Here is a 26,789-nt window from a genome sequence, read left to right on the forward strand (position 1 = left end):
TTAAAAGACGACTTCTATTAAAGGGAAGAAAAGTTAAATAAAATAAGTCAGGCCATCTTCTGTGGAAGGTAGAGAGGAATAAGGGAATAATTGGAAGGAAGGAATCTCAAGATTTTATGACATGTCTTCAAGATGAACATAAATCACCAATAAACATCTAGTATTAGTAGCTGCTTATGGCTCGGGTAGGATCAGAACTAGGAACAGATACAGTATAGAGAATATGAAAAAATTTGAGCGCACATTTTTGAATTTGCATTCATGCAACAGTATGTGACATACATTAAAAATAAATAAATAAAACATTTTGATTGTGGAAATGTCCATAGTGATTTATAAGTGATTTTTAAGAATTACTTATTTGGCTACCAATGTGTACTTTATCAATACTATTATGGGTGTTTCTTAAATAAAATTTCCTTGGAGGGAATCCACCAAATGTCTCAAGTCTGTCCAAAGTCTAGTGTAAATGCTGCCGGGGGTCAGTCGACAGTGATACCAAATACAAACAAAGTAGGATTTGTTAAATCAAATGAAACTCTACAAGATGAGATATCTTTCATTTTTCAAGCATTTTCTTTATTTATTTATTTTTCCAGTTCCACTATTTCCGTATTTTAGTTTTATTCCTTTGTTAGAAGGGTGCATTCAAATGGCCGTATGGACTGGTCCGTACCCGTTCTGCAATTTTGCAGAACGGGTGCGGACACATTCATTTCAATGGAGCCACAAAAGATGCGGACGGCACACCATGTGCTGTCCGCATCCGTGGTTCTGTTCCGCGGAAAGGATAGAGCATGTCCTATTCTTGTCCACAATCGCAGACAAGAATAGGCATTTTCTATTATGGTTGCGGCCACGTGTGGACTGCAAATTGCGGGATGCCCACGCCCGGTATCCGTGTTTTGCGAATCCGCAAAACGCTACGGTCGTGTGAATGCCCCCTTTTAATGACAGACAGCCTATTAGACTCTGCCTTTGGACTTAGTAGTCATGTACGTGGCAGAGCTGGAGGTCATTGTTGCGGAAGGGGCAATGGCATGACAGAGAGAACCCCCTACTTCTGTTAAGCCACTTTGATGCTGCATTTGCTATTGACTGCAGCATCTAAGAAGTTAAACTGCAGTTACATCTGTAGCAGGGCTGTGTATTACAGCCCTGCTCCTGCCGACTTAATGAATGCACCTATGGCACCTCAGCACCCACAAGGCTCTGCACTCCTCTTATTCTCTGTGCCAAGACTGGTATTGGGCATAGATAGCTGTGATGTGGGCCCAAATTCCCCTCCGGGACCGGTAGCAGTAATACCCTGACTAATATAGAGATATATTGCAAAAGTAATCAGGACCGAATTTTGGACATTGGTGTTCGAAGCTGGACATTGACTTTGGGACCACCTCTTTCGGTGGTTAGCACAAAAAGAGCAAACACTTATTTTTGGCACAAATCAGCCCCTGTATGTATTGCCTTGTTGTAAAGGTGCCTTTCAGTGCATTCCTGCGATGTTGAGGAGATTATAAAGTGCCACCAGTAGAGCAGACAGGTATTTAGGACAAATTAATTGCTTTTGCAGAGCGTTGCAGTACACATACTCACAAGAGTCGTAAAAGGGAATGGACATCGTTAACAGCATTATAAAAGCATTCTGCCTCTTTGCAGTCTGCCGAAATGCTCTCAAATATGTACTTTAGTTTTATAGCTTTGCAATTTTTAAAAGTAAAGAGGTGTTTTAGCGCTCCTTTGAGCGGGTCCACGTCTTTATCTGTGTTATTACAGCAGTGCAGTGAGTATTATTTATTGTCCTCTTGTGTCAGAGCTTGTTCCAGCTACGCTCTAAACTCCCTGATTTCTGTAACTGTAAGCCTTTCAAAATTAAAATTTTTGCCATTTCTGGTCATGACTGTGAAACACAATTTTCTTTCATAGTGAGTGAACAACCCCTTGGCTTTTAGGGCATGTTCATAACATAGACAGATACAACTGTCTGGATATTTAAAGGGAATCTGCTATCAGAAAAATAACCCATTGTTCAAATCAAGATTTATGTTAAACTTTTTTAAGGAATTTTTGGGGATTTTTTAAATGTAATGTTTATGAAATCCTGCCATTTTCTTATGGTCACTGAGCCTCGTTATATGGTGACACTTCCTTTTATGTAGCAGAAGTCACTTTTCAGCAGTCATCTCATTAGCATCACAGGCAGGATTATAATGAAAGATTATATATATATGGAAAAAAAGGAAAAAATGGCAGCACCGACAGAAATCAAAAAGAAAAAGAAAAAATGGGTGCCCAATGGGAATAAGCTCACCCAATATACAGGATACAAAAAGCGGGCAGCACTCCAGGCTTGTGAAACAATGTAGAAAACTTTATTCACCCATGTGGCAAGACAACGTTTCAGCTCAATACCAGAGCCTTGCCACATGGGTGAATAAAGTTTTCTACATTGTTTCACAAGTCTGGAGTGCTGCCCGCTTTTTTATATATATATATATATATATATATATATATAATACAGGTTCCACAATGCAAAATAAATGATGGACGCAGCTCACCATCTCCCCCTCCCTGCACAATGACCTCTGCACAGGTGACAGAGCACGCTCACAACATTCTCTTACATAGAAGTCTAGGAGTCATCTCCAAAAAACAGGTACCTATTGGCCATGAGGATGCCATAATGCATATGTCTCATCGCTGTTAACAGCTCAGACAAGATGGCCTACTCCATATACAAGTAAAATAAATAATCAGAAAATAAAAACAGATTAGAAAAAAAAAATATGCATCAGTATCTGGCTATAATAAGTAAAAATATAGTTGATACATTTCCCTCATCAGTCCTAAGATCTTTATTAGTAGCTGGCAATGGTTCCGGTAGGAAGAGAACTAGATGTAGAGAAGCTGAATTAAATTGACTGCACTTTTTTGAATTTGGATTCATACTGGAGTATTTGACTAAAATCGCAAATTCTAAAATAGTATTTTAGAATTTGGAAATTTAGATTGTGGAAGTGTCTATAGGCATCGTTTTTGTCTTTTTTTTAGAATTACTTATTTGGATATATAATGTTTGGAAAATAAGTGAAGTATTTATTTATTTTATGCACTTATATAGCGCTACTATATTCCACAGCGCTTTACAGACATTAACATCACGCTGTCCCCAATGCGGCTCACAATCTAAGGTCCCTACCAGTATGTCTTTGGAGTGTGGGAGGAAACCGGAGAACCCGGAGGAAACCCACTCCAACACTGAGAGGACATGCAAACTTTATGATTGGAACCCAGGACCGCAGCGCTGCAAGGCACCAGTGCTAATCTCTGAGCCACCGTGCTGCCCAAAAGTTTACATGGTTAACTGCAATGGTTTTTGTGTGAGTTTTCATGGGTGGGATTGTCACCTGTTTTGTGGGTGTTTTTGCCTCAATTCCTGACCTTGTGTATAAAGACTAGATGACCGAACACAGATCTTCATAGCCTTTTAAATGTCTGAATATGGTTGCAAGTGCTTTTTCCAGCTTAAAGTGTCCCTGTACTGTGGAAAAACTTTTTATAAGTCATAGAAACATATCAAAAAAGTTTTTGCTTCGTTGGGAAGGGGGGAGTCAGAGACCCCCCTCTGATTACTAGGAGGAGAGAGATTCGTTCACATAGCACACTCACTCTCCTGACTGCAGGAGACAGAAGCGAGGGAGACTCAATAGAAAGTGTATGGGCCCATCTTGATTCCTGCAGTGAGGCGAGCGTGTTACGTGAATGATTCTCTCTCCTCGTCTTAGAGATTCGTGGGGGACCCCCCACCGATTTAAACTTTTGATCTGTCGCTATGACATATCAAAAGTTTCCCCAAAGTACAGCGCAGCGAGCAGAGCCGTACTGTTGGTGAATCTCTCTCCTCGGTTCCAGCAATTGGTGGGGGGTCTCAGCACTTGGACCCCCACCAATCCAAACTATTGATATGTTGCTATGACATGAAAAGTTTTCCTAAAGTACAGCATAACTTTGAGAAGAGCAGGCCGCCTGAGCCGTTCTCTTCTCGGCATACAGCTTTTCCATTAATTTGTCGGAATATCGTTCATGACAATGACAGCTCTGACCTTTTCTTTTCCTCCTGTGCGAAGCAAGATTGTTTTTTGTTTTTTTTCTGTTTTCAAGATAATACTTTTAATTTTCGTCAGATGATTATTGCTGTAATTCAATTACTGGAGACTATTAAAATGCGGCTCCTACTTAAGATGCAATTTCGGTCCATTAGAAAAGATAACAGTGAAGCCGGGCCTATTCTTGTCTAATATATGTATACATTGTGTGTGTGCGCGGGAGATGCCAGCGCTATGTTATTATGACTTGTTATGCAGAATAATGCTGCCCTTAATTATATTACTGTGAACTTGATAACGAGCATGCATACGCACTTCTGTGTGAGCATCGCCGTCTGTTATTGCGTTGTGTGTTAGATCTGTATTCTTTAGGCCTAAAGCTGGGCCATAATCACAGCCATTATCATTAACTGTCCAATTGTTCATGACGATTGGTAACGATAATAATTTTCTCTATATTACAAAGAAACTCTCAGGAATCAGAGCTGATTGCCAGGGAAAGCGTCTGCTGGCTGTACATTTTCCCTGCGGCGGCCACTACTGGGCAAATGTAGTATTACGTAATTCAAATAAATAATTGAGCTGTCGCCAGATACGTTTTCTTCCAGGTTACTCAGGTAATAAACAATAAACGACAAAGACATGTCTGTTGGATTCCCTTCATTGTGCCCAACAATCTGCCCCCAAAATGCCAGTCTCGAAGTAATTAAGAAACATCAGCATTGACTCCTATGACCTAGAACCCTTTACATTGCCGCTAAGCTAGTTTTCTTGAGAGCACCATCTTTAATGTCTTGTATTTTAATTCTTTATGGCGTTCAAGATCTCTGCTTGCTGTCAGTGAAAGGGATCATTACTGTATACATCTAGAGGCTAATATTTCAACACTTGAAAGTTTATATGAGATGTATTCAGTTAAATCAACCTCTCTCCGTGCTCTGGTACATCCAACTGTATCCATTGTAGCACAACCCCAGCTGTGTGGGACGGTAGGTCTGTACAGGTTTTATAATGGGAGAATGGAAGATTTGAATGATCTTTGCCTGAAGAAGACAATGAGTATTATCCTTGCATGCCATGTCAGACTATTCTGATGCGGAGTCAGGTGACAGCTACTAAGAGGTTAACTACAGCTCATCGTTATAAAGTGACCCTGATTTACGGAGCCCCAAAGAAACAGATGTGGCTACGCGTCCTCGGTCTTCATCTATAATACACTAGTGCGCTGCTTTTATTTTTAACCTTCTTGTCTAGATGTGGTTTTTAAATGCTATCCTCCAAGGACGGGAAGCTGCAGGCTTTATCTATAGATAATATGCCATTAGTGGCGCACAGCCGCAGCCTGTCGTTTTCCAATGGACTCGCTGCACAGCAAGTCTCTCTAGTGCATTCTTCATACCTGACTATATTTCTATTACTGACCCTTGTCTTTGCTTTATTCCTTTATCCTCACTCTTTTAAAGGGACAGTAATAATTATGTATGAGCTCAGATCCCCCGGATTTGCTGTAGATTTGCGCTGTGATGTGCATTGCAAATCTGCGATAAATTACAGTGTGCGGGGAGTGTCTGAACACCCCATCCACATGGAGCTGAAAGAAAATCTTTGTGGAAGATGGAGATTCAGGGGATCTTCAAATCTGAAGTATGTCAAATATGCCATAGACAGAGATGAGCGAATTGGCTGAGCATGCGCTGCTACATTTCCTGGTAGTGGCGCATGATAGTTTCTACTCTGGATGCGGAAGCAGGGCCTCTGCTCTTGTGCCGCCACTTGAAGCAGCAGCACTATGTCAAATGTGTCATTGAAAGAGATGAGCAAATCGACTGAGCATGCGCTGCTACACTTCAGGTGGCAACGCATGAACAATCTCTGCTCCGGAGGCAGCCCTGGCCGGCTCTTCCAGTCTAGCGGCAGGGGGGAGAGTCTTCAGCGGCGGGGACAGCCTCTCGCCGGTGATGAAATCTTGTTGATGAGACAAATTGATTGATACAAATTGAGGCGCTCATCTGCAGTTGTAGATTTCCGTTGCGGATTTCATCTCTACAATGTGCTGTGAATTCACAACGGACAAACCGCAGCAATATAAGCATCTAACAATTCCACCACTTGTAGACCTAGCCTTAAAGGAGTTGTCCACTTTGTAGATACCGATAACCTATCCTCAGGATATTGTAGGCCAGCAGTATCAGATTCTTGGGGGTCCAACACCTGCCACCCCTACAGGTCAGCCGTCTTCAGCAGCCTCTGGCACCAGAAGCTATCTCACATATCTGTCGATCTATCTATCTATCTATATATCTATCTATCTATCCACCCTCATGTCTGTCTGTCTGTTATTTGACAGTCTTCCCATACGAAATAGATTATAGAGGCGCAATGTGATTGGCTAATATTTCATATCTGTCTATATATTTCATATCTAAGTTTCTGTCTATGTATCCATCTGTCAGTCTACTGGGATATAGAGGTGCTAGATCATTGGATTTTCCAAACTACTAGGCCTTGTCTACACAGGTTAAGGTTGGTTCATTACCTTTACTCTAGGAGTTTTGGATAATTAGGGGCAAATACAAGGAATGTGAGAAGAACATTTTTGTCATCAAGCCCTCATTAGCAGGTCCCTTCGGTAATCTTTTGTACCAGGAGACCACACCAGGGCTAAGAACTTCTCACTGTGCTGCTTTGTAAACCTGGGAAAGACTCTTTCTTCACGTCTCTTAACTGCACGGGACATTCTTGTCCATTACACGCTGAGAATGTTTATGTTACATACGGCGCCCCTTACAGAGAGAACCAATGCAAACATCTTACTAAATGCTTGACTTACGTCATCCTTTATTTGTGTTTTGTCTTCCCATATGGCCAAACTTCCCAAGTAATCAAGATAAAGATCATTCGCCCTACACCCTGCTGTACCTTGGAAGAGATATCTATGCAACCTATGTTACCTAAGTGCATGAGTTATAGCAATGAAACAAGAGTCTTAAAGGAATAATTCACTTCCTTTGTAGTTATATCTGAGAACCATTGTAGCTGCCATTACATTATCTACATGGGAATATATGGCATGGCATGTTCAGAACCCTAGGCAAGACCAGATGTATGGGACCCTTGTTGAGAAGGGCCACAGCCCAGGTTGGCACCATCCTTTATTTTAATGGATGTTAGAACCTGTGGTAGGATCACATCTTTGCAAACCCTACATCAGTAGTAGACAAGGGAGTGGAGAATTAATCAAAGGGTGATGGAAAGTAGATTGGCCATACACCTTACAGGGAAATGTCCCAGTGGGCCAATGCCCAGGGGCCACCCAATTGCTGCTTTTTGCCACTGGCCGGGTACATAATAAGCTCTAATTAACACTGTGAGAATCAGGTACTCATGTACCCGGCCAGCGACCACACATGTCTTCCTGAATTTAACTGCATCAGAAGGCCCCTGCTCCAGATCTTGATCAGAGACAACTGGAGGATGACAGAAAATGGCATCTCTTGATGGCCACCACAGTGGGACAGCTTTTCCGGCAATATATTATGCTGCACTATGGTTGAACTGCACACAAGGCTCCTCCTCTCCGCTGCAGGCTCCAGGACCCGCTTTCCTGCACTGTCGCAGGCGGCGACGGCTTCAGTTGCACCTTGTAGGAGCCGCACGCTTCCTGTTTCTTTAAGGGTTCGTGCACACCCCTGATTCCGCCTTCTCTCCAATCCTGGCCAGGCACCACCTTTATAAGGGTGCTTCCCCCTTCCTGTGATGCCTGAGCAATATTGTAGTTTTCTACAGTGAAGGTTCCAGCTCGTAGTTCCTGTTGTTATCCTGCTTCCGACCTTAGCCTGTATCCTGACCTCGTCTCTGCCTGATCCTTCTGTACCTCGCTGCCCTGAAGTGTATGATTCGGATTGTCGACCCGCCTCTGTCTGCTGTTCAGCTTGTTACACCTGCTGCACCTGAGCTATTCAGCTCTGCTGTTCTAACAGCTCCAGCTCTGCTTAATTCTTAACTCAGCTCTGCTTCATCTGACTCTGCTGCTGCGCTTCTTCCATCCAGCGACAGCTCGCTTCACCTGCCTGTATCCCCAGTGCTTGCACTGGGGCATTCTGGTCTGCTAGGCCAGCTGCCACTTAACCGGGACCACTCTTGCGGTAGCGACCTGGTGTCTCCCCTGCAGCTAACCAGATTCCGCATCTTAGAGTGGGATAAAGGGTGAAGACCAGGGGAACACTTAGATTCCGCTCCCAAGTTTGGCCCAAAGCCATACCGGTAAGTGGCACAGCGGGTCCACACCCGTTGGAGCGTTACACCCAGGATGTTAGAGATGTGGTATCATTTTAATATTTGCTATGGAAGCACCCTGATCTCAGATATACCATTGATGCTAGGAAAACAGGACAAGAACCCGTTTTGGAAATGTTATGACTGTTTTACTGGCAAATCCAGACAGCTCATGGACAAGAGTGGCGCTGTTTCAGGACAAAAAGCAGTACTCGTTTACTAATTTCAGATGATCCCTTTAAATCCTACTGATACAGCAAGGTTAAAAAAAAGTGCCAGCAAAAGAGTCTCAATGGCATCTGGTCTAAATGTCCAAATGAATTTGGATTTCCTTGGAGCTCTGCCCAGAAGCCTTGTGTTATGAAAGAGATTAGTTGTGAGACAACTGGTTGTCATACGGCTAATTATCAGTTGACTTTAGGAACAATACAAGACAGAAGTGCTGGACGTGGCCGTAGACATCATCATCCTTCACAGCGTGCCTGGACGTGGCTGAAAACTTCATCATCCTTTGCTTCGTGTCTTTGCTTCAACAAACTGGACAATTCGCAATTGTCTTCACAGCAGCGAGCCCTATTTTGGAGACCATATTTAGGAAGGGAGGAGGACAAAGGGTTCACAGAGGGGACTGTGTTTGGGCATTTGTGGTTCAGAGGACTGCAAATTAGACTGGATTAAAGTTAATCTGTCTGTTGAATACCAACAAAGGAAGCACAACAAAGACTGATCTAATATGGAAGAGGAGAGCACCGGAATTATCTCCTTCTCCGTCCAGGCAGAAGATCATTTGGAGAAGCAGGAAATTCGTTCTCATAATCCCTTCTTAAGTGCCACATACAATATTCTTTTCTATGCTAGAAGGGAAGGGACAAATCCTTGAAATAAAGAAGATAAACCCTAAAATAAAAAAAATCAGGCTAAAAACCACAATGTTTGGATTAGGTTACTTTCTCTTTTTGGCTGGGTCTTCAGCACCCCAAGTTTCTAGGCAATGTCTTGCATAATAAGATTGTCTTACATTACCAAGGTTTTTGTTTGGAATTAAACTATTTCATAACATTTCTCAACAATAATATGAATGATCCTTATCCTGAAGGTTAGAGATAAGCGACAAAGGCCTATTTTAGATGGCCACAACATGGACGTATATTAGGTTCTCCATTATGGCTGCATCTTTAGAATCCAACACAATTCTGCTAAACTGAACTTGTCATCCCATGGGTGTATGTGATCTACATTTTGCTTGGGTGTAACTGCTGGTAGAGGAAGCAATGTATCAAACTAATACTATATATTTTTTTGCTTTAATAGTAGATTTGTCTTAATTTATTGCACATGACTATGGGGGCAGCCATCTTTCCTGAGCTGCTGTTAGCAGGTTTAAACAGGCACATGGAGTCAGACCATAGCAGCCTGTAGATTGACTTCTATGAGTGAGTATTTTGTGCATGCTCTGTAACCTGTGCATAGGTCATAGTGCATCCTCTATCTATCTATCTATCTATCTATCTATCTATCTATCATCTTCTTATATGAAATAGATGATAGAGGCCCATTGTGATTCACCACAAAGCTTTGAATTGGGCTGCCTTCTGCTGGACCTCTGGTCCCATTATTGTGTGAGAGCCATGGCACTAGACAGTCTCCTATGTTTGTGTCACTTTTCATTGTAATCCAGCTTGTGGTTATAATGAGATGACTACTGAGAAATTATCTCCAATACATAACATGACTTTTTTCTGTGCAAGTCGGGCCAAGTTTGCCCTTCATAATGGCTCTTTTAATCTCAATGCCTCTGTTAGGCCCCTTTCACACGGGCGAGAATTCCACGCGGGTGCAATGCGTGAGGTGAACACATTGCACCCGCACTGATCCCGGACCCATTCACATTAATGAGGCTGTGCACATGAGCGGTGATTTTCACGCATCACTTGTGCTTTGCGTGAAAATCGCAGCATGCTCTATATTGTGCGTTTTTCACGCAAAGCAGGCCCCTATGGGGCTGCGTGAAAATCGCAAGCATCCGCAAGCAAATGCGGATGCGGTGCGATTTTCACACATGGTTTCTAGGTGACGATCGGGATGGGGAAAATAAGGGAAAATAATAGCATTCTTAATACAGAATGCTAAGTAAATTAGGGATGGAGGGGTTAAAAAAATTAATAAATAATTAAACTCACCTCATCCACTTGTTTGCGCAGCCCGGGTTGTCTTCTTTCTTCTTCTTCGAGGACCTGGGAGGAAAAGGACCTTTGGTGACGTCACTGCGCTCATCACATGGTCCATCACCAGTCCGGGTTTGGGTCTGGGTACCACATTCAGTTTTTTCTCATGCGCGTGCAAAATGCATTGCACTTGCGCAGAAAAAAAAAGAAGAATGCAACGCAAATCGCATACAAAAAAACTCAGCACGATTTTCCCGCGACGCACCCGCATCCTATCCGGCCCTCACACGCGACGCCCGTGTGAAAGAGGCCTTACCAACTCTTCAAAAATATAATCTTCTCCCCTAATTTGCTTACAAATTCCTTCTCGTTTAAGCATAAAATATGTTTGCTGGGATTGATTTTTGATATTTTCACTCACCCCCAGGATGCTCATAGCCCTATATAATGTCAGTTTAATGTAGCTTCTTATGATCCACAGTAACACTTAAGGAAACGCTTGATATTTGCTTAATATCTTCTCTAATTTCATGTTTCGTTGAGAGCAGATGAGCCAAAAAGCAAGTGCTAACATCCTTCCTGCCCGTCTTATTTCTTATATACGTATACAAATAAAACCTCCACATATTGGCCAATGTAATATTCCCATTAATGGCAAAATTTGTCTACTGGAACATTCGAAGTATTGAATTGCTGTGTCTATCTCTTTCCCCTCTTTCCACTGGGAATTTTCCAGGCTGAATCTTTTGGAGATATAATTATCTCATCAGCTTCTCTGCTACGTTTTACTGATTGTATATTGAAGAAGTGTGTCTTCTGGTCTCCGACGTGCTTCTAAGAGCATAGAAAGGAAAACTGCTCATATGGTGTGCAAAAATAAGGTAGAAACCGCAGTAATTGATTCCTGCTGAATGTTTGCACAGAATCTTGGCCTAAACATAGAAGTATGTATTATATGACTTACGCTAGACAACTCGTCAATGATTAGCTAACAATGTTGTGAGAAACTGCTAATTGGATCATTAAATATGAAATATTTAGCAGCGCAATTCAGTCCATCAATAATACAGTGTTTCGTGTTGACAGTTTTCCAGATTCCAGATAATCATATTTGGAAAAATACCTTGGTCCAGTCTTGAGTAATTTAGATATTTATATAGGGTCAATAGATTTTCGTGCAAAGCAGTCCACCAGGTTTGACCGATTTGTTAGTTTAGTAAATATTACATGCGTTGGGAGAATTGATTTGTTGCGCTTAGGTTTGTAAAAAGTAAATCTCAAGTTATCTACTTGTATTACTGAAAATGCCAAAGGGGTTCCTAATAATTCCAGCATCCAGTTGAAAGTGCTGCTCCCTGGGGCAAGTTCTATGTAGGTATAGCTGAACTTGTTGGTTCAAAGCAAGGTTGGTGGAAGCCTATGGAAAAAAGATATAGGGGTCCGACACATAACTAACTAAGATCTAGAGCAGGGATGCTCAACCTGCGGCCCTCCAGCTGTTGTAAAACTACAACTCCCAGCATTCCCTGACAGCCTACAGCTATCATCCTACAGAAGGGCATTGTGGGAGTTGTAGTTTTTCAACAGCTAGGAGGGCCGCAGGTTGAGCTTCCCTGATCTAGAGGATCGTTACAATGGATACAGGCTCTGGGACCATAATGGGTCCCAAAGGTGGAGCAGAAGACACCCCCATTTGGAGCCGATTTTGAAATAAATCACTTACCACTAGGGTCTATTTCTTATTGCACATATTGGGGGCAGATTTACTAATCCTGTCAGTTATTTAGACCGCGTAAACTTAAAGGAGTTGACCGGGTGTTTAATACTGATGACCTATCCTCAGGGACAGTGGGGGTCCAAATCCCGGCACCCCCTCCAATCAGGTGTTTGAAGAGGCTGCTGCGCTTACTGGAGTTAGAACACATCGTCCTGAGGCAGTTTAATAACACCTAATAGCTTTGGACATGCAAATGCAATCAACATCTTACCTCCATGACTGGTCACCAGTATTTATTGCCGGAGATTTCTTGCACAAGCCATTCTAGTTAAGAAAGTCAGTTGGATGACTAGCCAAACGTCTTAAGTAAAATACAACAAGCCCAATTGATCAGTCTGAATTATTAATACTGGTATACCCTTTAAGACCCCTTCATATGGGTCAGCTCAGTAGGTAATTATTGGGAACAAAGTGTTCATTCCTGATTATTGCTTACTTACTTCAGAGGAGGTCAGAGCTGCATTTCCATGCAGCAATCAACTTCTCTGTATGAGGAGGAGTGATTGCTGTTGTGGTCGCTCATCTGGGCAGCAGACTGCTGTTCACATAGGACAATCTGCCGCTCAATTTCCCGATAATTGCCCCATCATCAGCCTGTATAAAGGGGCCGTGACACAGTCTAAGGATATGCCAGATTTATCACAGTGGCTGATGTTTGATAAATTTGGTGCATCTTTGGACACTTTACAGCCATGTTGGTTGGTGTATTTTGTGGCAAAATTTTTGTTGAAATTTTGCCACATAGTGCAGTCACTCCCCTTTCCCATTAAACCACACCCTTTTTTTTACAAAGCCGCATTCCTTTTCTAGCAAGCTGTGAAACTACACACATAATATACAGTATGTATGGTGAAAAATATGTATGCCAGTTTATTTAGAGCAAGTTAAAATTAAACTCTGGCGCGCTTAGGTTAGTAACTTCTGTATAGATGGAAGATGAACCCTCAAAAGCTGTGTAATACTCAATTCTACCACATAATAATAATAAAATGTATTTATATAAAAATGTATGTTCATACCTCCCATTTTTTGCTGCTAGGAGTGTGGGAAGGCTTGAAATGAACTAGTTGATGGAGGTCTTACGTATTTGTGGCCCATGGGCAATTTCCCTTTTTGCCCTTCCTATAGTCCAGCATGTAGCGGGAACAGAGTGATGGTGGGGAAGTGCGCGTTATTCGTTAAAATAATGTATAGGAAGTATCCTAAGGAGATTTTCACATTTTTTGTAGGCTTGTAGCTATGAAAATGAAGAACGCATCAGCTCACTGGTACGGTAGTGATCTGTAAGCTTGACACAAATCGCTTTAAGAAAATGAAAAATCTACCTGGTTAAGAATTTTCATCTGCACTGGAGTTCCCGTAATATGTATGAGAATGAAGTTTCATCATATTGATAAGATATTACAGTAGCTTGCAATATCTTCTTAACTGCTGGCTGTAGGAAGCCCATCTGGTCCAAAGTGCGGCTTGGGGACCATTCAAGCATTTTTTATGATGTCAATGAGATTTCCAAAGTCCAGGACTCAGCTGTCAAGCTGTTGGATAAAAAGTTATGCAATAATTGAAATTCTGTTGGGGGACAGATTAAATCAGTAACTTGCCGCTTCTTTCTCAGCGCACAGTTTTGTCTACGAGTCTCCTGGTGATATGTTCTTATGAAATGTGATTAGGATGAAATGACTTGATTTGTTAAACAGGCAGAAGTGACAATGAACATCTGTTTTGATGGCCTGAATGGCGCTGGGTGTTCGCAGTAATAAGACTTCTTTTCCCTCTTACTTTGTTTTTAGAGCGGCTCAGAAGCTTAACCTGTCTTCAAAGCGCAAGAAGTATCACCCTCCTCTTCCTCACTCCCGGGAGTATTCCACGTACTCAACCAACTTCAGTGGCATTCTCCAATTATGTCCTCCTCCGGCTCCTCCATGTTTAATGAGAGCCGTGTCCAAGATCAAGGACAATCCAGGCATGGGAAAGGTAAGAAAATGAACACGTCTTTTTCTCAACAGTCTCTTTTATGATCATGATTGCATTTCTGGAGATGATTAAAGGGCCTAATAGGACATATGGGTGGCCATGGCTGACCCTTTTTATCCCATAGTGTCTAAGCCCCTGATGATGTCTGTCCACATGGTACATGGATTGCCAACAATAACAGCACATTGCTGTTTCAGAAGCCAGGCCCTGTTAAAGGGGTTGTCTTGTGAAGACAAGCCCTGCTTATATTCCCTTTTAGGACATTATAGACTGTGATCCCCCTTGCAGCCAGAATGAAGAGCTGCTCTGTTCAAGTGACTTCCATTCTGCCAGACTAGAACCATCCTTTGAATGGCCACCATGTAATACTACTGATTGCCGAGACAGCTAATCTTCTGATTGCCGAGACAGCTTTGGCTTTTTTTTTTCTGGACCATTGCTTTCTACCACTCAAAGCACGCTTTCATTATAGTCTGAAAATCTATCATGAGCACCTTGCCAATCCCTAGAGCAATGGTTGACATTGGTTGGGTTAACAAATTGCATTCATGAAGCATTAGTCACTTCCTAATGCCCTACCTAACTAATGGGCTGTTGATGGGTCCCAAAACACTGCCCTTATGTCCCAATGGTCAGTTCACCCTACGGGCCTTGTATACTGGGAGCATAAAATGCATCAGGTGCAACCTCGTACTTGCCAACCAGTTGTGATTTTGACAGGACAATTCAGCAAACCAGATAAAAAAATTGCTCATTTAAATTTGTCCTAAAAGTGGGGGCGCTGTCGGACGTTCCTGGGGTTGGGTGTAAATTGGGGGTTTAAGTGTATGCATCCTTGCCTAATATTCCACCTGGCTGTCTGCTGATGCATATCTATATATGGCCTCATGCACACGACCCTTGTGTGTTTTGCGGTCCGCCATTGATATAACTGCCTATTCTTGTCCGCTAAAAGGACAAGAATAGGACAGGTTATATTTTTTTTGCGAACCACAGAACGGAGCAACGGATGCGGACAGCACACGGAGTGCTGTCCGCATCTTTTGCGGCCCCATTGAAGTGAATGGGTGCGCATCCGAGCGGCCAAACGGCGGCTCGGATGCGGACCAAAACAACGGCTGTGTGCATGAGGCCTATGTAAGTGGTAGCACCCTCTAATTATGTCCTGTCAGTCTGATCCATTGCCTCCCAGTGCCACTACAGTACATGCTCCTCAGCTTACACCAATCTTCACGATCTTTGCGGCATCCTACTGGCATTGGTAAACCTAATGGAGGGAATGTAACCGCTCCGAGTATTAACGTCTTTGAAACATCAAACAGTACCATCCACTTAGATAAACTCACCCTTTAAAAGCGATGAGCCAATGCTGCGAGTCTCTTTTAACCAAATTTTTTTTCCCGCCGTCTCCGTGGAAGTTATTAAATTTAATGTTGGAATAGTACAAATGATGTCTGAAAGCCATTTTATGATGACACCGAGAAGAAGCTGGATTATATTCAATCTCTGACATTAATGTGCTACTTAAGGTAATTTATCATCCAATGGCATTAAAAAGACATCTTTTCACAGAAAATGCTGCCGAGCATCTTAATTTGCCATTTCCTGACTACTTCCCGAGCGGCGGAGGTATTTGTATGTCACATTTATACCTAGATGTTTTTTTCACCTAAGACGAGCTCTATTCAGTTTTATCTGTGAAGCACTTTACACAGTAAGCTCTATGCGCTTGCCATTTTCTAGATTTAATTTTTTTTGTTTAGAAGAAACATCTAAAAAAAAAGTGTTTGTTCAGGGTCATTTAAAAAAATAAAGTAATATTTTTATGGCTTAATTTTTTTAAAATAACCCTTTATACCCCTTTCACCAGGCTGACATAATTCTGAAATTGAAGCCTGTAGGTCTTCTCATGGCTTGCAGAAATTGTTCTTGTGGTTTTGTCCACTTTTGAGACAATGTTGTCTCAATTCAAAACGTCCTACTGTTTTGTGTATACAGCTCCTGTACAGGCCGATGTGTTTCCATGGTAGCTAATATTATTGTGTGTTCTGATCCTGCATTCATCTGTTCTTTACTTTTTGGTAACCTAAGAAATGTTATGAAGAACACACATATTAGACACCACACGGGGTAAAGGGTGCACGTGCAACTGGACCCCTGCTTCAGGGGAGATGCGAGTCCAAACACTGACTTATTACATAATCCAGTGAAATGTGTAGATGAATATCAATTCTATAGAGTAGGAACAAAGTCTGATGGGCTCAGGTATAGCTATGGCTGAATGATGCCTAATGGGATTAGAAAACCTATTTCAAATATTATATTCAACTCTGTTCACATGTGTATCGTCCATTTCTGTTATTCTGTTCCCAGGATGGCCACAAACAGCACCCAATGAACTTCAGTGACTATGATGGGGTCCATCATTTTACCGGACAAAATAGCGATGCACGCCATGCTACATTTTCCAGCAGTTTTTATGGAATCTTCCTTTAGGACCTTTCCAAGTTACCAGAAGGGAGTCCATTAAAGGGGTTGTCCAACCATTTACAAATGACGACTTAGGATAGGCCATCACTGTTGGATCGCGGGAGCCTGATATCCCGCATCCCCACCGATCAGTTGTTCTGCGGTGAAACTACACAGCTCTGTCTGGCATGGCTGCCATTGAAGTGAAGGACAGCAGTGCTGCAATAATCAGTTCCGCCAACTGCACAACGGACAGAGCTGTGCAGTTCAGACACTGAGGTACTGCGCAGGAGCTGTTTGGCTGGGGTGCAGGGTGTTGGACTCAGACTACTAGTTTCCAATCAGATAGTGATGGCCTATCCCCAGTATAGGCCACCGCTTGAAAAATTTTGGACAACCCCTTTAGGCAATAAACAAGGGTAAAGCGTGGCTATAAAGTTTATCTTTGGAGGAGCCCACATGTCCATGCGTTAGCACCACTGAGCACCATCGGCACCACGTAATACTTAAATTTCCCGGTGGTGGCACTGCGAGAAATTAAACTCTTACTAAATAATTTCTCCAACAATTACAGCTAGTGTTGAGTGATTCGAAGTATCCAAAGTGGACTTTGATCCAAATTTCAGGAAAAACTTGATTCACTGCAAAGCTGAACTTCCTTGCGCTTTGTTGGTAACCAATCTATTTTTCCTGAAATGGCGGTAAAATAACAAAAAAAAAAAAATCATACTTACCTTATCCATGGCCATCAAAATTGCAGAAACTGTGCGGGTGACGTGTGCATCACCACGCTGGCCGGGGATGGTGACATCATCATCACGGCAACCGACCAGCATGATGACGTCATGTCACGCGGTGTCTTCAAACAAGATGGTCACGACGGCCTCTCCCCAACAAATGGATAAGGTATGTTTTTTTATAACCAGATTAGCCTTAGGCCTTAATTTTAATCTCAGATGCCGCGATCAGCAATGAACGCAGCTTCTGAGGTTCAATGATGGGGGGCAGCACAATCGCCTGCTACATACAAAAGGAATGCGTTTCGTGATGAATTTCTTTGTAAAATAACATTTTTTATAACTTCGCTCATCTCTAATTAAAGCTGATCTTTGAGGGTTTTAGCAATGGGACTTCCTGCGGTCAGACATGTCCAAAGGGGGACACTGCTTTAAAGAGGTTGTCAAGATAACTATCGCCCATACAGAAATTATGGTGTCTTTTGGTGGAGCCACTGCAAAGAGTGCAGGGGCGGATTGGCCATAGACCTTACAGGAAAAATTCCTAGTGGGCTAATGCCCATAGGTCCACCTGAGCCCTCCTCTCAGCCGGCCAGTGGACGTTATTGGGGATGTATTTTGTGCTACTGTGATGGACTGCGGTAGTTGGCTTTGCTGGGGTGGTATAATGTGCCACAATATGGTATTGCTGGCCTCGCCTACTTGTGTTGGCCCTGCCTTCCATGAATTTGGACCCGACTACACAATGGGGCACTTTTAGTATTTTTCCAGGGCCACTTTAAGTTCCCAGTCCACCCCTGAAAGAGTGTCTCCACCTCTGTAAGACGTGGTGCAGTCCTATATTGCATGACTCAATGAGATCAGGCGGTTGGGCCCCCCTAGTGATCAGCAGGGATGCTGCATTAGGAAAGGGGGTTACTCGGATGGGACATCCTCTTTAAATGAAGCTCCTTGCTGCGATTTATTATCTGCTTATCAGTGTCATTTTACCGCCCGCCGGAAGATGAGCTTCTTTTTGTGTTCCGAAGCAATTTACATTAGTCTTTTACTAATTGGATGTCATTTGCTCTTCAGCAATTCAGCGATATAAGCCTTGTACGGGATAAATATATAAGACTGGAAATCAGCATTGTAACAGTGTGCCGCTGATCACTGGTGCATTAAGCTGGGTTAGAATGCAGGACGTGCATTGTATAATGTATTTCTCTATTGTGACAACAGATTGGCATCGTCATCTTTGGGGAGAGTAGATTCTGTTCGCTAACTGCATCGCGTTGGCCAATTATTATTCAGTGGAGTAAACAGAAAGCTGCCGCTCTGGCATTGACTAGACGCCTATACCATAGATATTGAAATCTTATTAAGTTACACATCCCCTGATCCTGACGGTGCCCGGTCTTCATAACGAGAGCGCACAATAAGATCATGTCTTAGCTTAGTGAATAAAACCGCCAGCTGCCGGTCATGCCGGCAAATAAACAGCTTGTATGAAATATCTTCCATAAACCAATTTTGTAAGGGTTATGCATATCTGTCAGTTTGGATTATATGGAATGGAACATATTGGCACCGAGCATAGACATCCCTAATTAGATTGATTCTGCGGCAAAGTAATGAAGAAGCCTCATTGGGGATTGGGATGTATGAGCCGGAGACAACATCTTCAAGTAAAGCTGGGAATCTTAGAGGACACCAGTGCATAGCAGAAGAATTCTAAGTTAAAAAGTGAAATCACTGGATTGGACTCTAGAATTAGTAGTCAGAGAGTCTGATCCTGTAGTAGTTGTTTAGTGCTATGATTAGAATGACGCAGAGAGTTTACCTGCTGAGTGCGTCAGATTTCAGAAGCTGACTAAACACATTCGATGAATGCCGCAGACTGGCCAACCATCTAATCTGTAAGGGGGCCTCCCGATTCTTCCCTGATGGCAAATTTGGCCAACAAGCATTCGGCCAACAGCTGTTTGACTATCTTTAGAGTCGTTTATACCCGGTAGTGAGGATCGATCAGCATGCTGTGACTAATCATCGTTCGATCCCATGCCGTTTTTGGCAGCACATCCCCTGTTCACACGGAGCGAGGGGCTACCGACAAATGATTTTTCATACCATAAACGTTTGCTCATCTATTGGGTGGAAGTGGTTCAGGACGCTCAAGTGACGCCTCTGACTCTCGCCCTGGGGTTGACTAAAAAGTGTGCCATTTGGAAGGTCCCTTATGGTAGTCACTTCCCTTCCCCCAAGTGTAAGTGAATGGCATTTATTATAAATTTCTGAATTTGGTTCTTTGCCTTAAATTGACTACTACTAGTCTTAATTTTTTATTTTATTTTTATCTTTGAGGTCTAAGGTGGATAGCCCAAAAAAAATAATCACATATTTATGAATATGGCCAGGGACATCCGCACATTTATTTATCATACCGTGCAGGATGTTTTTATCTTTGTTTATACTGTGATTTTTTTCGGATAACCATAAACGATAGACAAATATTCAAATATTCATTCAGACTATCATGAACGGCTCCTACTGGAGGGCAGGATTCGTTGCAACACATGTTCACACCTCGTAATTGAGAAGACACAGAATTAACAATCCTCTTGGCTATGAAACGGTTAAGGACGAGTGACAGAGAGCGTTTTTTTCCCCCCTTCTCCCTTGAAAGCTCTGGATAGAATAATGCTGATGACCTTGGAGCATTGACTTTGCTTTTTCTGAGTTGCTTTATATGGTGGAATCTCAGCATTTACTACATCCATAGGAACACTTAAAAAGCTGACATTACAGATGTGTACGCAGAATGTCTACGTTCTGGATGCTGGAGGGAGCCGTCTGATGGAAATGATGAGTAAAGGTCGAGATCAATATAGAATTTTCTTCTTCCTTGCTCAGGCGCCGTAATCTAATAATAAGCATGAGAGCAATGAAAGGGGAGTTGATGGTCCCATTTATCTCGATTCGGTTAGCATTATTTAGCTTAGAAAGCTGCAATTATACACTGAATGTATGGAATAAATAGACTGTCTACAATATTTCAGATCCATCAAGTAATCTCGGCAAAGATGCCCGGTGCACACACTTAGATGGTCTTTACATTTCTGTGGGGTCTACCATAATTTAAAGATGTACATTTTATCCTATTAAACCATTTATTGTGTTTAAAGGGCTGAATCTTGACAGATGTGGGCCTCCATTAGGATTCTGAGACTTGATGAAACCTAAGACTGGAATAAGAATGGTAGAGTCCCCTGGACAAAAAGTTTGGTGAGGGATTTCATTTCACTTTTGGGACTCAGATCTGACCAATTGCAATCACATTGTGTTGTGCTTAATGTCTCCCTTGCACGCGTTGGCGCACTGGTTCTCCTGATTCGGATGTGATTTTTAACAACTAGCTTGGAAAAAACGGTTATTGGCAGCGAGAGAGGTTGGTGGAGGCCCCTGGAGTGAGTGCCAGTATTGCCCTCCCTATAATCTGGTCCTAAGGAAGACATCTATTGACTTGGAAGTTTTTTTTATAGTTTTTGTTAATGCTCACATTCAGAACCGTAGTAAGGATTTCTAGTTCTCTATGGGGCACTCATGCATTTTGCAGTTGAGATGTTTGGAAAGGTTTACATCTTTTGAAAGTGGTTCTCTATGAGTCAAAGTCTGACTTTTTAACAAACATTGGAACATAAGGGAAAATAGCTTGGCTTGTAAAAAGTTAGACGTTGACTCATAGGGAGCCATTTCCAAAAGGTAACACTAGAAAGATAGTTCTCCTTTTCTAAGAGATACCCTTTTTGCATACCACAAGGTCAGGAAATAGTCACCAATGTCAGTCACACTTTGACTGTTTGTGCATAGTCATGAGTGTGAGCTTCGGGGGTAGTAGGTTATTAAGAGAGTCGTTATAAAAAGGCTGTTGTGTTGCATGGGGCATGAGTTCAATTCAGTGAGTCGAACCAGGACAGCTTCATGGAAGGAATGGAGTAGAATGAGTTGCTAGTTGGGAATATTACCGTACCTCAGGGTGATGATGAGGACCAAACCTTGGATCATAAAGCCAAACTTATGGGTAATTCTTTACCTTTCAGTGATGATATAGCTATACAAAGTTGTCACATGCAAAAAGTAGGCTCACTCATTCATATCTGGTGACTGTCTCAGAATTTTGTACACAAGTATCTTTCACCACGTGGTCTTCAGTGACAACCCGAGCCAAGTGAAAATGGATTTTAATTATTCTTGTTCAACACACAGTCTGAATGACTTTTAACCGTACACCTCTGAAATATCTCAAGGTTACAAAAAAAAAACCACCACAGTCTGCATAGAGAAAGAGAAGAGCCAGATGAAATTCATGAAGCTTTTATAGACGTTCAGCCTTGAATCTGTCACCAACAATGCACATACGCTTTTGAAGCAGCAATTTCATTTATTTTAAGGCTCACTTAGTTTCCAGGACTGCCTTTTCCAATTCATATCACTACCGCAGCGGAAAGAGAGCATTGTACTCTATTAGGCAGTATTCTGCAGTGCTAACGCATAGGCAAGAGGTAATGTGACTTTTTATGAAAGCTTTTATAAGGTGCTTCAGGTGGATGGGGGAAAAAAAATTGTCCTACACAAAGAGGACATTATCAGATGCACCGTCCAAATAGTTATTCTTCTAGACAAATAAGCGGTGATCATCTTTCTGAATAATTAGTAATGTTATTTTTTTACTTCTAACAGCACAGTAAACATTTTTCCTGTTCCCCAAATAAAAATATCTTTGAAATGCATCTTCTTTAAAATGAAAATTAGCTTAAAATGGGTTTTCCAGGATTTTGATACTGGTGACCTATCCTCAGGTCATCAGTTAATAGGGCTGTGTGCGATACCAAGTACAGCCGCTACAAAATGCACGGTGCTGTGATTGGTAAGCTGGGAGAGGGCAGCGGCGCTCACGGGAGCACTGCAGCCTTCTCAAACAGCTGATCAGCAGGGGTCCCTGGTGTCAGACCCCCACCAATCAAATACAGAGGATAGGTCATCAGTATGAAAATCCCAGAAAACCCCTTTAATGCTTCATTTTGATGTGCTACAGAAATATGAAAAGATGCCACAGATGTCCATGAGCTTAGATTCCATCAGTTCCCATACCAAACCAATACTGGTGCTAGGTAAGGTGCCTGTGGGGTGCGGAGTGTTGGACCCCCCCACTGATCTGATATTGATGACCTATCTTAAGGATAATCAATATCTGTAGCTTGGACAAACCTAAACAGGTCTTTTTTGTGATTCCCTAATGTCTTCCTAAGCCATATCATTCCCTGTTTCAGCTGCACAGCTAGATGCATTTCTTTCACAAGTAACCAGTGTCTCCCTTCTGTGGAATCTGCCAGTACTGTACTCCAGTGACCTTACTTCTCACTATATTTGTTTTCTTCTAGGGAGTTCAGAAAGCTTATAGGGGTGGGAAATCAAACTTACAGGAGCTTCTCTGCTCTTCAAAATCTGTTTAGAGGCAGTGTGTCCATCAAGCTCAGAAGCTCAGCTAGCTATGACACGTTCCCGTTTCCTGTGAACCATCTCTGTTACTAGTGAACATCCCTGTTACTAGAGATGGAATCTAGTCTAAGAACAGGCAGTGGACTGCAAATTGGAAGTCAGATCACTAGTGGAAATGACTTTACAGCTTTTTTTTTCAGGTGGATGTAGGCAAAATTTCCAAATGAAGTTTTTTAAAGGGGTTCTCCAGCAATTAAGAAAACTAAAATACGTAAACATTACTTTATTATAAATATATTCCCAAATACTTTTCATTAGTTATAATGGCTCGTTTTCTCTGGGGAGCAATCATTAGGAGAAATAAAATGGCCGCCGTCCTATTAGTGCACACAAAACCCGTCCTAATCACACAGCAGGACAAGTTACTTCAGAACACTGAGGTAAAGAGCCGTCTCATCCTCCTCTCTGCTCTGCTTGTCAGGGGTTATGGTCCTGAATACTGTTTAATATGATCTTTAGGGTCCATTCACACGTCCGTAATTTGGGTCCGCATTCACTTTTATTGGGGCTGCAACGAATGCGAATCTGCATTTCCGGGATCCGCATCTGTTTTCTCGGGATCCGCAATCCCATTCCTGAAAAAAATAGAACATGTCCTATTCTTGTCCGCAATTGTGGACCAGAAAAGGCATTTTTTATTATAGTGTCTGATGTGTGGTCCGCAAATTGGGGATTGCACATTGCAGGTGTCCGTGTTTTGCGGATCTGCAAAACACTTACGGACGTGTGAATGGACCCTAAGCTGAATCTCTGTAGGAACGGAGTTCACAAGGAGACATGAAGTAGAGAGAGGAGGTGGGGATGTAGCTGTGTCCTGTTGTGTGATAAGGACAGGTTTTGTGTGTAATAATAGGATGGCGGCCATTTTATTTCTCCTAATAATTGCTCCCTAGACAAAACGAGCCATTATAAATAATGAAAGATATTTGGGAATACAGGTCCTTCTAAAAAAATTAGCATATTGTGATAAAGTTCATTATTTTCTGTAATGTACTGATAAACATTAGACTTTCATATATTTTAGATTCATTACACACCAACTGAAGTAGTTCAAGCCTTTTATTGTTTTAATATTGATGATTTTGGCATATAGCTCATGAAAACCCCAAATTCCTATCTAAAAAAATTAGCATATCATGAAAAGGTTCTCTAAACGAGCTATTAACCTAATCATCTGAATCAACTAATTAACTCTAAACACCTGCAAAAGATTCCTGAGGCTTTTAAAAACTCCCAGCCTGGTTCATTACTCAAAACCGCAATCATGGGTAAGACTGCCGACCTGACTGCTGTCCAGAAGGCCATCATTGACACCTCAAGCAAGAGGGTAAGACACAGAAAGACATTTCTGAACGAATAGGCTGTTCCCAGAGTGCTGTATCAAGGCACCTCAGTGGGAAGTCTGTGGGAAGGAAAAAGTGTGGCAGAAAACGCTGCACAACGAGAAGAGGTGACCGGACCCTGAGGAAGATTGTGGAGAAGGACCGATTCCAGACCTTGGGGGACCTGCGGAAGCAGTGGACTGAGTCTGGAGTAGAAACATCCAGAGCCACCGTGTACAGGCGTGTGCAGGAAATGGGCTACAGGTGCCGCATTCCCCAGGTCAAGCCACTTTTGAACCAGAAACAGCGGCAAAAGCACCTGACCTGGGCTACAGAGAAGCGGCACTGGACTGTTGCTCAGTGGTCCAAAGTACTTTTTTCGGATGAAAGCAAATTTTGCATGTTATTCGGAAATCAAGGTGCCAGAGTCTGGAGGAAGACTGGGGAGAGGGAAATGCCAAAATGCCTGAAGTCCAGTGTCAAGTACCCACAGTCAGTGATGGTCTGGGGTGCCATGTCAGCTGCTGGTGTTGGTCCACTGTGTTTTATCAAGGGCAGGGTCAATGCAGCTAGCTATCAGGAGATTTTGGAGCACTTCATGCTTCCATCTGCTGAAAAGCTTTATGGAGATGAAGATGTCATTTTTCAGCACGACCTGGCACCTGCTCACAGTGCCAAAACCACTGGTAAATGGTTTACTGACCATGGTATTACTGTGCTCAATTGGCCTGCCAACTCTCCTGACCTGAACCCCATAGAGAATCTGTGGGATATTGGGAAGAGAAAGTTGAGAGACGCAAGACCCAACACTCTGGATGAGCTTAAGGCCGCTATCGAAGCATCCTGGGCCTCCATAACACCTCAGCAGTGCCACAGGCTGATTGCCTCCATGCCACGCCGCATTGAAGCATCCTGGGCCTCCATAACACCTCAGCAGTGCCACAGGCTGATTGCCTCCATGCCACGCCGCATTGAAGCATCCTGGGCCTCCATAACACCTCAGCAGTGCCACAGGCTGAATGCCTCCATGCCACGCCGCATTGAAGCAGTCATTTCTGCAAAAGGATTCCCGACCAAGTATTGAGTGCATAACTGAACATCATTATTTGAAGGTTGACTTTTTTTGTATTAAAAACACTTTTCTTTTATTGGTCGGATGAAATATGCTAATTTTTTTAGATAGGAAATTTGGGTTTTCATGAGCTGTATGCCAAAATCATCAATATTAAAACAATAAAAGGCTTGAACTACTTCAGTTGTGTGTAATGAATCTAAAATATATGAAAGTCTAATGTTTATCAGTACATTACAGAAAATAATGAACTTTATCACAATATGCTAATTTTTGGAGAAGGACCTGTATATTTATAATAAAGTAATATTTTGGTATTTTAATTTTCTTAATTCCCGGAGAACCCCTTTAAGTGTTGCAATTTGCTAATTACACCATTCTCTATAAAATTATATTGCATGAAAGTAAAGTGACTCTTTAAAGAAAATTTCTTGCCCCCTTGAACTCCACCTTACTTGATATGAGGTCCCCAAAAACATTTTGCCACATTATTATTTTAGATTATTATATGCTTTTGTTGTATATAATATTATAAGGTCATTTTGGAAGATTCATCTTCATAAATGTAGTATTTAATGTGTATTGGCCCTTTAAGAAAGTTTGCTTAGAAAATAGTGGCATAGATTTTCTCCTAAGACACACCAACATGGAAAGGGAATCCATCTGGGGCTTATCATTCATTCTCAGTTGTATGGTGTCGAATCAACTGAGTGACAGAGTCTGTTCTTCTGTCTGAAACGAGGCCTGTAATAATATAGTCACGTCAGTGCTTGTATAAAGGAACAAGCTCCTCTATTGTGGCTCTTCAATATAACCAGTGACCCTGATTTAATGTCGGCACCCTTGATTGTGAGCTCCCTTTACACAGAGTCGGCATGGCGCGGCGCTGATCTAAAGGTATAATATGAAAATGCGGCAGGGAATATAATAAACCTTGAATAGCGCCAGATTGTGCCCCAGTTGGACAGTTTACTCAGTGCTACTCAACAACAGTCTGCTGCGTGAAAGCGTGAGGCTACATGGCCGTGATCAACCGATCTTTGTAACAATAACGGTTGCATCTCATGCTGACAAACTGATTATAGACCAATGCATTGGTTATGGATTTCCTCCCTTTTTCGATTACATTGCTTGCTTTTTATGACACTGCATTCCAAAAATCGCGGTCTTATTTTTTTTAAATGACCCTTTTCCACACGGACTAATAGATGGAGATCCCCCTTTAATACGGTGAAACTGTCTCCACTGGGTTGATATTGTTATGGCCAGCAAGCATTGTAAAAAATCCTCTTGAATTCAGAAATCCCGCAGTACAGAGCATGGCCCCGACTAATGCAAACAAAGCAGGAACCGT

General features: G+C 42.2%; 1 protein-coding gene across 1 annotated transcript in view; it reads left to right on the forward strand.

Moving 5' to 3' along the window:
- Positions 1-26,789, forward strand: part of KIF26A (kinesin family member 26A) — a 124,976-nt gene that overhangs the window by 76,800 nt on the left and 21,387 nt on the right. Inside the window, 1 exon segment of the mRNA XM_044272396.1 lies at positions 14,114-14,297. Coding sequence (XP_044128331.1) covers positions 14,114-14,297 — 184 coding nt within the window.

The sequence above is a fragment of the Bufo gargarizans genome, chromosome 11, assembly GCF_014858855.1.
Source record: "Bufo gargarizans isolate SCDJY-AF-19 chromosome 11, ASM1485885v1, whole genome shotgun sequence".
NCBI classification, from domain to species: Eukaryota; Metazoa; Chordata; class Amphibia; order Anura; family Bufonidae; genus Bufo; species Bufo gargarizans.